Raw genomic sequence first — 15000 nt, forward strand, 5'->3', positions numbered from 1 at the left:
CTGCATCTAGAAGTCCATGTAGTTCACAATATGTGGAGCTTGATGACTTTGAGAGGCGACGACCTGTCCAGCCCTCTTGTGGTGGTTCTAAGGTGGGGGAGAAAACAGCACATCCAGCGCTGCCATCCTGCTGCAGGGAACCGTCTGTGTAGTAATGGTGAGCTATACTGAGGGACGAGGACAGTCTGTTGATGGTCTCTAATGCACGTTGTCGTTGAAGTTGAGGCAAGTCAGTCTTGGAGACTGGAGTGTAAGAGATTGCTGGCACAGGAGTCTGCCAGGGTGCAAGGCCATGGTCCACATCCTCTGCCACAATGTTGATGTTAAGCTCCCGGATGCTTGAACAGACAGTATTGACTAGTGTACGTCCCCCCTGGCGTAGTTGTGGTCGAGGTGCATCTAGATCCAGGGAAGTCCTGATGATGTGAGAGTAGTGGGGAGAAAGGTGAGGGTAATACAGGCATTTGATACTGAAGTAGGTGACATTGGAGTATATTCTCTCAACAAGTGGTGGGAGACGTAGTTCATGTTGCATGTTTACAATTCTAGTGGAGGCTGGACAGCCTAGGATGAGTCTCATTGCTTGGTTCTGGAATTTTTCAAGAGGCTGCAGAGTTGATCTGGAGAGTTGACACAGTGCAGGGGAAAGATAATCTACCACTGAGCGGATGAGAGTAATGTATATGGTTCTGGCGACCGGAATAGATAATCCTGCAGAATAATTAGTAAGCCATTTGAGAGGAGTCAGGCGACGCTGTAACCGGGCCAACAGATCTTGAACAATGGGATGTACCCGCTGTCTTGCTGGAATAGAAGGTGTTATCCGTACTGGCGCTCCTAAATAAAGATATTGCGTGCACAGGTTACAACATTGTTCCCCACGGTAAATTCTGGCAGATACCTCGCTGGCCGGGGGGAGAAGATTCTACTTTTTTCTGGGGAGATGATGAGACCACAGGAGGATGCTGCTTCATAGAAGGAGGAGAGGAAGTTTTGCAAGTGTTCTGGAGATCCTGAGTGAATACATATATCGTCTGCATAGCAAGTGATGGTTGTGTTATCAGTGTCAGGAAGTAGGGAAAGAAGTCGATGAAGAAGAATATTGAACAGAAATGGACTAAGTACTCCACCTTGTGGAGTACCGAGTTCAAGTTCCTTGGAAGTGCTCAATGCTCCCTTAAACAGCACACGAGAGACTCTATTTCGTAGATAACCACGTATCCATCTCAAAAGGTTTCCTTTGATTCCAAAATCAATGAGCTGGTCTAGAATGATGTCTCTATTTGCAATGTCAAATGCACTTTTCAAATCAATGAAGGCTACAACACTGGTCGGGGAGAGACGAGTGTAAAGCTCCATGAGACAATGATGAGTTCCTCGTTGGGGAAGGAAGCCGTATAGTCTGGGCGAAAGCTTATCTTGCAGCCAAAACATGAGACGTGAGAGGAGAATACGTTCAAATACTTTGCAGATACAGGAGGTGAGGGAGATAGGCCGGAATTTGTCAGTGCCGGGCTTGGGGACAGGCACTATTGTACTATGAGTCCATGCTTTTGGTACATATCCCTGGCTGAGGCATAGGTTGTAGAGCTGGAGGAGAGGGTTGCCAGGTACTTTTAAAAGTATGCGAAGGACTGTATAGGTGATGCCATCATCACCAGGAGCTGATTTCTTATTCCTTGCTAAGGCACGTCGTAGCTCTTCCTCAGTTATGGGTACATCGTCCTCTTCATCAGTGCTTAGTAAGGCAGTACTGAGACGGAGGGCACGGTGGTTTTCATGTGTGGAGAGAGTGTCTTGTATATGAGCTGGAAGGTTGGTGCTTCGTGACTGTGTTGACCACTCATTAATGAGGTCCTGTGCATACTGAGCAGGGCTGTGGTGGAGGACACTTGGGGTTTCTTTTCACAATCCTGTTGATGAGGTGCCACATGGAACCAACGCTTGTTTGATGGTTGATGCTGTCCGTTAACTTGTGCCAAGAATCTGTTAATACACAATGTTGTAGAGCAACTAGATCATCTCTTGATAGTTGATACTGGTGCAGTGTCTCAGGACTTGGTTGTCTCATGAAGACAAAGCCGTCATCCATCGCCTTCTTCTCTGCCTGAGAAATTCTATTATCCAGTGTCATGGCATTAGCACGACGCCCAATGTGGCTTTCTGATGTATCGTGTATGGAAATCATGTGTGGCACTAACAAGTGAGGAATAAAGTTTCTCAGGGCAGTGGAGGTCAAATGTAGGAAGAAGGTTAGTTATATATGAGATGTACATAGGAGTGTACTTAGGTGGGATTACGATGTAAGCTCGACTGTATATTGGAGTAGGTGCAGCGGGAAGGGAATATTGGATGCTGAGACCAACGTGATCAGAGAAGAGTGTAGGAACAGTTGTACACTTGACTCGGGAAGGTACGAGTCCACATGTCAAGATGTGATCCAAAGTACCACCTCGTGAGTGCGTAGATCCACCAGTGTCCCAGCGAGTCAGTTGATTTCGACGAATGTACTGCAGAAGTTGATTCCCATTGCGGTTCACAGTGCCAGCAAGATCTCCCAAGCTTGAATGACGGGCGTTAAAATCTCCCATGTAAACCATACCACGGAGAGTGGGGACTGGAAGCGTGGCTGTATTTATCCTGCCTGGTGCAGCATATACGTTGCATAGTCGTATGGTGCCTCCGCCAACAGTAATCTCAAATAGTTGAAATGTTGTATCTTCATCCACAGAGTTTGGGAGAAGTCTATGCTGGATAGAAGTGTGTATATAGGTAATGAGGCCATGTCTTACTAAATGGACGTAGGACACATAGCCAGTGAGTGAGGGGGCTTCTTCCCTGGGCTGAGCATTACCAACATAAGCTTCCTGAATTAGAATAACGTCTGGGTGGTGACTATGTACAAATCCCTTGAGTGCAGAAAGTTTTGCCCAGTTTGTAATACCACAGGCATTCCATGAGATGACATGAAGCTTAACTTGATTATCGGACATGTTTCTTTGAGGATCGGTGACCAGATGAGGAGGCAGTAGTGACGCGGGCATGAATGGGTGGCGCATCACATGGTAAAGGTCCTCCATGGGGTTAGTAACACTCTCAAGACGTGTAGCAAGTGAGTCAAGTTTCTCGGTAAGTGAAGTGACTGATGTGATAACAGCCTGTTGAGCTTCAACGAGGGACTGTAGCGTGATGTTTTTAGTAGCAAATTTAGAAGTCAGGTTGTCAAAGGAGGCTACAAGACTATCGATGCGAGTGTCCATTCTCTCTAAACGAGATTCAATGGCTTCAAAACGTGATGTAAGGAGTCACACCGAGACTTGAGGACCTCTACAGCGTTACGAAGTGTAGACACTTGCGAGGAAGCAGCAACAGTGGGTGGGATTGATGGCAGTGGCAGTGGTTGTGCAACGTGCTGGTTCGATGCAGTGCGTGATCGTCTGGCACAGCCATGCCATACGTTGACTCCAGACTCTTCACATCTCGGGCATTTCCAATGCGAGGTGTCCGTGCAGGCAGAGGTAGCGAGTTTGATGCTGAAGCCGAGGCAGTGTCAACCAGTGTGGGTGGTACAGGGTGGCGATGAGGGCAGGTCCGACTGTCATGCTCAGCAGCACAAAAACGCACACTTTTCAGAGGCAGCACAGTATCGTGAGATGTGACCAATACCCCAGCATTTGAAACACGATGGCTTTTCATCCGGCATTCTGCGCAGTTCACATGATGGTAGACAAGGGAGGAAGGAGAAGTTAACTTGAGGCGGGGTGGGTCTATGCCTCAAGTGATAACAAGACGATTAATGGGCTTCCCATCCTGTATGAAACGACGTGCAGTGTATACCCCGTCAGTTCCTTAGCTAATGAAGGGTCTACGTCCACAGGATATCGAGTGATGAGATATGTAGGAACTTACGGGGCCTGTCTACAGCATCCTGAACATCTAACACCAGTGACAGGACCTCACCACCCTTGACCCTATCTATGATATCCAGGCGACGTCTTGATATGTATACAAAACGAGAAGTGACTGAAGACATTTTAACTTCAGCCAACTCCCGATCAAGGCTGAATATCTTGGTAACCTCCGAGCCAGCGAAGCTTCACATTAACCCCGGATTCTCCCCTAAATAGAAGCTTTACGTATTCAGCCCGGGGAGCAAAAGCAGGGGAGAACAGGTTTTGTAGCCATGGTTTGTACACTCTGAATAGCTGGTCGAGGCAGGGAACGATTTATGGCTTCATTTTGAGGAGATAAGGCATCACACTTGGTAGTTTTAGCAGCGGGAGTTGATGGTTCATTACTGCTATCAGAATCATGTTCCATACATCGTTTGTTGGAGACAGGGGTGCGTTCCATCAGAGTAGGGGCTGCACCAGCAGGGGCCAATTTCTGAGATTCAGTAGAGATAAGTCATGGCCAGTGTTCCTGTCTCTGGTAATCTTCAACCATATCATTATCATCACTTAAAGCAAGATCGTCTTCAACATCAGCAAGAGTACCAGGTCCTGAAAATTCCATAATGATGTTCAACTGGTGTATTGGCAACGCCTGTATCTGAGTTGGTATCTCTGGTACAGTGACGTAGCCATGACGAGGATACACACGTCACACACGCTGCTGCACTGCGCATGCGCAGTTTAAAAATTTTGAACGTAGAGGTATGGCTCAGCAAACGAGATTTTTACTCAGAAATAAAGTCTAAGTTCAAAAACCTTTAAGCACACTAATGTCACAGCACTGATCACTGGGCCTCACTGCAGCTTTCAGCCAATTCTAGGTAACAATAGCTCTTAATATCTCTCAATAATCGAGAAAGTTTGCAGAGCATTCAAAAGCGGGTGTTGACAAACAAAACGTCCGAGCCCCGCCCGAGAGAGAGAGAGAGAGAGAGAGAGAGAGAGAGAGAGAGAGAGAGAGAGAGAGAGAGAGAGAGAGAGATTGTTGACAAGTGATCTGATGCTTATGTAATTCTGTATGTTTTCGGCACATGCCTGCACAGGATGAATTTCTTTGTTTTCACACACACACACACACACACACACACACACACACACACACACACACACACACAAGTAAAAATATGTTCACTAGAAACTCCATTTGTTATGAGTCTCGCAAAACTGATATTTAGAACCGAATTAAAACCTTCATACTGGAGAACTATAAAGAAATAAAAACAATGAATAACTGTATTATTGACAATTAAAGTTAGTTAGCCTAGTCTAGCGGATGCTGATACCGGGATCAATGACACGAGAGAGAGAGAGAGAGAGAGAGAGAGAGAGAGAGAGAGAGAGAGAGAGAGGAGGGGGGCGGGTGGTGTAGGACGCACGTTCATCCGTTCCCATTTTAATATTCCGCCGAAGTCGTTGGACATTCTATAAAATTGTTATGCACCCAGACAAGATTCAATTCCGAGTAGCTCATATTGTTGCAAAACTCTCTCTCTCTCTCTCTCTCTCTCTCTCTCTCTCTCTCTCTCTCTCTCTCGACTTTGCTTGAAAGCGAGAGAACAAAACGCCATCAATCACGAAAGTGCCGACCCGTGATGGAGGCTCTCTGATTGGAATTTAGAGTAAACATAATAAAAAAAAAGAAGCTTTCGTGATTATTGAAGAGTTCAGATGGATATCGTTATTCTATAAGAGACGCGACAAGTTAAGTATAATTTTCGCAATAGAAAGTTAACGACTCTAACTAGTATTTAGTATCTTAATATCTTTTATTGGATGAAAACTGGTGTTAATAGTAACTCGTGACATGGTCTTAAAAGTTCAGTTTTATAGAAATCGTCTATTATTTCCTATTACCCTCTGTTACTTTCAAATGAACACCATGTTCCTTTGGAAGCTTGAATTTCAATTCAATAATAATAATAATAATAATAATAATAATAATAATAATAATAATAATAATAATAATAATAATAATAATAATCTTCTTCGTTTTAGCGTGCTTTTTCCCATTTTTATATGGGGTAAGCAACGATGCCTTCTTTTGAAGGACTTTTTGATTTGGCGTTGGGGTAGGCCGTAGCCTCGATCGGCTGCCCTGCCTGACATCGCTTAGACCCCGGTAACAATGTGTACGTGTATCGTACCAATCCCCAGCTCCCTTTCTCCCAGCAGCGAGGAGAACTGGGCGGTTAGGTCGACAGTTCGAGACGTGTGAGGTGTCTGTTATGTTTTTAGAAGATGTTGGAGTAATAATAATAATAATAATAATAATAATAATAATAATAATAATAATAATAATAATAATAATAATAATATGCCCAGTCCCACTCCAGGCAGAGTAAGTCTGGTGTATTCCGTTTCTGCATCCAGTGAAAGAGTGATAGTCAGTTTTACCTCTGAGGCTTATTCTTACGTAGAGACAGATCAAGTGGTTAATGACAATAATTCGTAATCATTTTTCTTCTAGCCGTAGAGAGTCAATGCTTAATCACAGAAGCATATGGTCCGTCTGACTACGTAACTTTATAACATTCCCTGACTTGTTATGTGTTCTTAGGTTTTAGGTTTTGTCCCATCGTGACTCATAAGTCCTTCTTCCCAAATAATTTCCTGTCAAATACAGAGAGCTTCAGAGCCGCTATCTTTCTTTAATACCAGTATAACGTTGTCTGGCTAGGTAAAGAGTAGGATAGAACAGAATACGGTATTTAGGCCTCAGGCCAAGCGCTGGGCCCTATGAGGTCATTCAGCGCTGAAAAGGAAATTGACAATAAAAGGGTCTGAAAGGTGTAACAGGAGGAAAACCTCGCAGTTGCACTATGAAGCAATTGTTAGGAGAGGATGGAATGTAAGATGGAAGAAAGAATATGAATGGAGGTATAGTGAAAGGAATGAAAGGGGCTGCAGCTAGGGGCCAAATGGGACGCTTCAAAGAACCTTCAGTAATACCTACAGTACACCGCATGAGGTGCACTGACGGCGCTACCCCCCTACAGATTCTGGCTAGTTAAACGTCTTTCAGTTTTGAGTTTTATCTCCTACAAAATCGTGACTCGTAGTGCCTTCAAAAAATTTTCACGTCAGACAGAGAGAACCTCTCTTTCATTTAATTAGGAATTATGGTCACCGACCAAGCTTAGCTGGCGATTATCATTAGCCGAAAAGAAACTCATTTTCATACACAACCATTTGCGCACCTTTAATGAAGCTGGTAATCAAATTCGAAGGTAATTAATGCAAATTAAAAAGGGGGCACCGTAATTGTGAATTAGAGGATAATTAGATTCCCCTCCACCCCCGCTCCCCCGCCTTTTCGCTCCCTCCTCCCCCTTTAAATCCTTCTAAACATTCAAGATTGTTTTGATTACTTTGGTCCTTAATTTTACTTCCTGGAGGCCGTGTAAAGTAATTCTTAGTGTCTTTAATGACTGAGGTGTTCTCTCTTTTAGCTAAGAGAATTACTGGGCTACTCCTTTCCAAATAACAATAATAATAGCAACAACAACCACAATAATAATAATAATAATAATAATAATAATAATAATAATAATAATAATAATAATAATAATAATAATAATAATAATAATACCTGTGATGAATATTTGATGAATAAAGTGGAAAAAAACCTAAAATTCAGGAGCTTTCATTTTGACGCACCATCATTCTAAAAACAAAGAGATCTGGCTGCTTAGTTCATGTCAAATTCTGAAATTTCTCTAGGTTCCAATTGTACAAAGTCCTCTGGGAGACTGTTCCACAGTCTAGCGATGTGAGGAATACGTGAAACAATGATTTTGACTCAACCATGAATTAAAAAGTCAGTATACAAACAGATAAATTATTAAAATACAAGGAGAACTGTCTTGGGGGTAGTAATGTGTTATATCTTTACTTGAAGTTTTGAGGGTCCAATTGCACAACATCGCCAGGGAGACTTCCAAAGTCCAGAGGAGTGAGAAATATATGAAATTATGAACCTGACTGAGCCACAGTTGAATCATCACAGTTAGGAGGAAGCTTGGGTTTTGAGAACAAATTTATCGGATCTGAAGAAGTAAATACAACGATGAAAAAATCAACGTCATGTGTTTTCCTATTCTGAATAACTTAGTAGAATGAGTTTACGGTACGTTTTTTTTGAAAACCCCAAAAATAAATGTAATTACTAAGAAGAAACATCAACAAGTATCTCACTTTAAAGTACTATATGGAAGCAAATTCATTATGTTATAAATAGTTATTCTAGAAACTCAGAGTTTATATATATATATATATATATATATATATATATATATATATATATATATATATATATATATATATATATATATATATATATATATATATATATATATATATATATATATATATATATATATATATATATATATATATATATATATATATATATATATATATATATATATATATATATATATGTATATATATATATATATATATATATATATATATATATATATATATATATATATATATATATATATATATATATATATATATATATATATAATTTACTCTTTGCATAAAATATTACAAACAGGAAAAACAAAACTGGAAAAGGAATGCTAGACATTTCGATAAAGAGACGAAAATGCAATCCGGGCAGAAAATTCAGTTCGTAAAAGAACACACCCAAACAGAAAGAAACTTCAGTCTCTAAATTAAAAGATATAACGTAGCTATATCTGTGAGCAAATTTACTGCCACTGACTTGTGTCGTATGATTATGAATTCAAAAAATCATTTATCATTTCCTATCCAATCTTTTCGTGAGAAAAATGTAAAACGTGCCAATTTCATTTCTCTCCGCTTTCGTCATTTACTCCCATGTCCTTTCCTTTCAATACTGTGTCCTTCGTCTTTCCATCTGGTCTGAGAAAAACAAGATCCGTCGCAAAAGAATTCAATTGACCAGTGTCGTCAGACAATTGTTCCTCCAGTTAATTTCATTCTTCTTCTTCCGGAGTTTACTCTGAAAGCAAAGGACTATCGGTTCATGAGGCTCGCGTTGGAATGAAACCGTTCGGAGACATTTTCTTAAAAATTCCCACTGGACGTTTCAGGCTGGGCATTTCAGGCCTTTGGGGTAATCAGTAAATGTTTCCTTCAGCATTTTATGTTTATTTTGTCCACCTTCTAAGTTTTACTTGGGGTTAGTTTGAAGTGAAATTAAATTGTTGACAATTCCTTATTAATTCCTATTCAGAAAATATCTGAGTCATGGAATAATATTGGCTACCTTCTTAGTTTACTTTGTATCAGTTTGAAATTAAATAGAAATATTAACTATTTATTTTTCATTTCTATTTAGAACATATCTGAGTCATGGTTAATATTGGCTACCTTCAATATATTATGGCTACTCCAAGTCCACGCTCTTAGTTTTACTTTGCATTAGTTTGAAATTAAATAGGAAAATTGACTATTTATTTTTCATTTCTATGTAGAATATATATGAGCATGGGATAACACTGGCTTCCTTCAACATATTATGGCTACTCCAAGTCCACGTTCTTAGTTTTACTTTGCATTAGTTTGAAGTTAAATAGGAATATTGACTATTTATTTTTCATTTTTATGGAGAATATACTTGAGTCATGGCATAGTACTGACTATTTAATGTAGAATATATTTCAGTCATGGCATAGTACTGGCTACCTTCAACATATTATGGCTACTCCAAACCCACGTCCTCAGTTTTACTTGGAGTTAGTTTGAAGTGCAATTAAACTGACTATTTCTTTTTAATTTTGATTCATAATACACCTGAGTCATGGCATAATATTGGCTTCCTTCAATAAATTATGTCCTTAGTTTTACTCAGAGTCAATCTGAAATGACATTAAGCTGACTATTTATTTTTAATTGCTATTCAGATACTGGCTTCCTTCACCATATTATGGGTACTCCAAGACCAAATGCAGGGTCCTTTGGCATTGCTGTAATTAAATATAATCATCTTCATTTTCTACACATTAAATGAGGGTTATTAGTAATTATGAGAAAACGTTATGCGCAAAACACTAACTTATTTTTGTACATATCACGAAGCCATTTTCCGTGTAATTATTAGTAACAAATCAATAACCATTATTTCAATTTCGTCAAGATCAAATGACTCAATTACATCACAGCAGTCGTTTTTACCTGCAGTTACGCAAATATACGCCAATATTCAGTAATCGCGATGCGTAATTTCGTTAAATATAATAAAACTTTACCTCCGATCCAGCTAAAAAAGTAATTACCATTACCTGTAATCACGTCGAAATTTAATAACCGTTTGTGTAATTCTCATGATGCCAAATAACTGCCGTTACTAAACGTATCAATATAACAATCGCCATTACCCGTGATTACATTAATTATACAGAAAGGATAAGTGAAAATGAACCGTAGCCGAATTAAAATTCATTGCCAATCATCTGCCATTATGTCAAAAAATTTAGTGAAGCGCAGATAAAAGTGTAATTCTCGCCAATAATAATCTGAATTCGTGAACAGGTTCTCTAGCTGTGATGATTCAACGATGGTTCCCTCAGATTCATTGTTTCACATGTTCCTCAAACCGTGGACTGTGGAACAGCCTCCCTGAGGAAGTTGCGCAAATTGGAACTTCAGAAGTTCGAGCGAAGAGGCAGCTCATTGCTACCCTAATACTCTTCCCCTTGTATTTTAATAATCTACTGACATTTTTATCTATTTATATATTGATTTGTTAATTTGTTTTTTAATCTCTTTTCTAATAACTGATCTCTTCTTTCTGTATTTCCTGTTACCTTATGTTATTTCTTTCAAATGAACACCATATTCTTTTGAAGCTCCAATTTCAAGTCAGTGGCCCCTGTAGCCTTGTTCTATATGAATAGGGTTCATGTTGTGAATAATAATAATAATAATAATAATAATAATAATAATAATAATAATAATAATAATAATAAATAATAAAAGGAGTGGTGGTTGGTGGTTGGGATGGTGAGGGGGGGCGGGTTATAATACGACATTTACCCCTTGGAAAGTTCAAATGATAAATAAACAAAATAAGATAAACTAATAAATCTTAGCAACCACGTTTACAAAATAAATCTATACCTTTTGGAAAACGATGAAAGATTGCTTATTTATTTCATACGCAAGAATCACCTTAAAATATTAAGCAAAGACAATGTTCTTCACGGTAACACGTGTCATTGACCTATTAGGCGTAGTCTACTGTATCAAAGTTACTTCCTACGTAATTCTTGAGCTGGGCGACGTAGTCTACCATATTAAAGGTCTTTTCGTTTCTGTAATTCTTTAACGTAAAAAAACCCCGTAAATTTTAACTAAGAAAGCTCAAGACATTTGTGAAAAATCCAGTTATATTTCAGATCCATTTTCTCTGAGAAATGAGTGCAAAAAATAATAAACTCTAAGACGTTAGGTACACCTGACGAATCAAATGTCATGTAAAGGTTGCAATCTTTCCAGAATCCCAGTAAATCAGGCTCTACCAGAAACGGTATATTTATTTTTCATTTCTTAAGTGAAGGTCTTTTCGCTTTAGACTTTATACTTTATACCTGTGAAACTCATATAACATAGAGATTATTTCAATTTGATACCACAACTCTAGGAGGAAGAATTGTCCAAGTTTTTGGAAAGTGCTCCTTTGTGAAACTCATTTTTTTTTATACAATATACAGATTATTTCAGTTTTATACCACACCTCTAGGTGGAAGAACTCTCCAAGTTTTTAAAGAGTGCTCATTTGTGAAACTCATCTTATATAATATAGAGATTATTTCAATTTTATGCCACAACTCTAGGAAGAAGAATTCTCCAAGTTTTTAAAGAGTGCTCCTTTGTGAAACTCATTTTATATAATATATAGATTATTTAAATTTTATACCACAACTCTAGAAGAAGTATTCTCCAAGTTTTTAAAAAGTGATCCTTCGTGAAACATTTTATATAATATAGAGATTATTTCAATTTTATAACAGAACTCTAGGTGAAAGAAGTCTCCAAGTTTTTAAATAGTCAAGTCATCCTCTGCGAAACTTCTCTTACATAAAATAACATATAATAGAGATTATTTCAGTTTTATACCACGAATCTATGTGAAAGAATTCTCTAAGTTTTTAAATGGTTATCCTCCGTGAAACTGCCCTTATATAAAATATAGATTATTTAAATCTTATTTCTCTCTACTCAGCAAAATGCAATTCAAGTAAATCATGAAGGAGACATTTTAATATAAACTCACAGCCACTGAATAACACCTTCGCAAGTCATAAGTCTTATATATACTGAATGTTAAAAATCTTATATATATACTGAATAACACCTTCGCAAGTCACAAGTCTTACATATACTGAATAACACCTTCGCAAGACACAAGTTCATATATACTGAATAACACTTAAGTCATAAGTCTTACTGAATAACACCTTTGCAAGACACAAGTCTTACATATACTGAATAACACCTTCAAGACACAAGTCATATACTGAATAACACCTTCGCAAGACACAAGTCTTATATATACTGAATAACATCAAGTCACAAGTCTTATATACTGAATAACACCTTCGCAAGTCACAAGTCTTACATATACTGAATAACACCTTCGCAAGTCACAAGTCTTACATATACTGAATAACACCTTGGCACTAAGTCACAAGTCTTACAATAACACAATGCCAAGTACTGAATAACACCTTACTGAATAACACCAAGTCACAAGTCTTATATATACTGAATAACACCTTCAAGTCACAAGTCTTATATACTGAATAACACCTTCAAGCAAGTCACAAGTCTTACATATACTGAATAACACCTTGGCAAGTCACCTGTCCATATACTGAATAACACCTTGGCAAGTCACAAGTCTTATGTATACTGAATAACACCTTGGCAAGTCACAAGTCTTACATATACTGAATAACACCTTCTAGAAACACAAGTCTTATGTATACTGAATAACACCTTGGCAAGTCACAAGTCTTCATATACTGAATAACACCTTCACAAGTCTTGAATATACTGAATAACACAAGTCTTACATATACTGAATAACACCTTCACAAGTCTTACATATACTGAATAACACCTTGGCAAGTCACAAGTCTTACATATACTGAATAACACCGTCAAAGTCTTGAATATACTGAATATACTGAATAAACCTCACAAGTCTTATATACTGAATAACACCTTGGCAAGTCACAAGTCTTACATATACTGAATAACACCTTGGCAAGTCACAAGTCCACAAGTCAAAGTCTTACATATACTGAATAACACCTTTCTGTCTTGAATATACTGAATAACACCTTGGCAAGTCACAAGTCTTACATATACTGAATAACACCTTGTCACTTGAATATACTGAATAACACCGTCGCAAGTCACAAGTCTTATGTATACTGAATAACAATAACACCTTCGCAAGTCACAAGTCTTACATATACTGAATAACACCTTGGCAAGTCACAAGTCTTATACTGAATACTGAATAACACCTTCACAAGTCTTGAATATACTGAATCACAAGTCTCAAATATACTGAATAACACCTTTCATCTTACTGAATAACACCTTCGCAAGTCACAAGTCTTAATATACTTTATATACTGAATAACACTTTCAAAGTCACAAGTCTTCATATACTGAATAACACCTTCGCAAGTCACAAGTCTTAATATACTGAATAACACCTGGCAAGTCACAAGTCTTGAACTGTCACCTTGGCAAGTCACAAGTCTTACATATACTGAATAACACCTTCTTGAAGTCACAAGTCTCAAATATACTGAATAACACCAATGCAAGTCACAAGTCTTACATATACTGAATAACACCTTCGAAGTCATCAGTCTTATGTATACTGAATAACACCTTGGCAAGTCACAAGTCTTGAATATACTGAATAACACCTTAATCACAAGTCTTGAATATACTGAATAACACCTTGGCAAGTCACAAGTCTTGAATATACTGAATAACACCTACTCACCTCACAAGTCTGCAAGTCACAAGTCTTACATATACTGAATAACACCTTGGCAAGTCACAAGTCTTGAATATACTGAATAACACAAGTCTCACTTGATATACTGAATAACACCGTCATGAAGTCACAAGTCTTACATATACTGAATAACACCGTCGCAAGTCACAAGTCTTACATATACTGAATAACACCTTCATAAGTCACAAGTCTTACATATACTGAATAACACCTTCATGTCTCTCAAGTCTTACATATACTGAATAACACCTTAGTCACAAGTTTACTGAATAACACCTTCGCAAGTCATCAGTCTTATGTATACTGAATAACACCTTGGCAAGTCACAAGTCTTGAATATACTGAATAACACCTTTGCAAGTCACAAGTCTTGAATATACTGAATAACACCTAAGTCACAAGTCTTGAATATACTGAATAACACCGTGTCACAAGTCTTACATATACTGAATAACACAAGTCTTACATATACTGAATAACACCTTCACGCACCAAGTCTTACATATACTGAATAACACCTTGCAAGTCACAAGTCTTACATATACTGAATAACACCTTCAAGTCACAAGTCTTACATATACTGAATAACACCTAAGTCATCAGTCTTATGTATACTTAACACCTATGGCAAGTCACAATATACTGAATAACACCTTGGCATCTTCTTGAATATACTGAATAACACCTTGGCAAGTCACAAGTCTTACATATACTGAATAACACCTTCGCAAGTCACAAGTCTTACATATACTGAATAACACCTTCGCAAGTCACAAGTCTTACATATACTGAATAACACCTTCGCAAGTCACAAGTCTTACATATACTGAATAACACCTTCGCAAGTCATCAGTCTTATGTATACTGAATAACACCTTGGCAAGTCACAAGTCTTGAATATACTGAATAACACCTTGGCAAGTCACAAGTCTTGAATATACTGAATAACACCTTGGCAAGTCACAAGTCTTGAATATACTGAATAACACCGTCGCAAGTCACAAGTCT

At 38.1% G+C, this 15000-nt stretch overlaps 1 protein-coding gene, 1 long non-coding RNA gene and 1 pseudogene across 2 annotated transcripts in view; all 3 read right to left on the minus strand.

Annotated features, from left to right (window-relative positions):
- Positions 1-1467, minus strand: part of LOC136850329 (uncharacterized) — a 2015-nt gene extending 548 nt beyond the window's left edge. The window contains 2 exon segments of the mRNA XM_067123957.1: positions 1-864; positions 867-1467. The exon segment at positions 1-864 is cut by the window's left edge and continues 548 nt beyond it. Of these exon segments, the coding sequence (XP_066980058.1) occupies positions 1-864; positions 867-1434 (1432 nt within the window). The 5' untranslated portion in view covers positions 1435-1467.
- LOC136850393 (uncharacterized) overlaps positions 1-15000 on the minus strand; it is a 153096-nt gene that overhangs the window by 32037 nt on the left and 106059 nt on the right. The window lies entirely within an intron of this gene.
- LOC136850330 (uncharacterized) lies at positions 3266-11241 on the minus strand (annotated as a pseudogene).

This window comes from Macrobrachium rosenbergii, chromosome 22 (assembly GCF_040412425.1).
Source record: "Macrobrachium rosenbergii isolate ZJJX-2024 chromosome 22, ASM4041242v1, whole genome shotgun sequence".
In the NCBI taxonomy this organism is placed as follows: Eukaryota; Metazoa; Arthropoda; class Malacostraca; order Decapoda; family Palaemonidae; genus Macrobrachium; species Macrobrachium rosenbergii.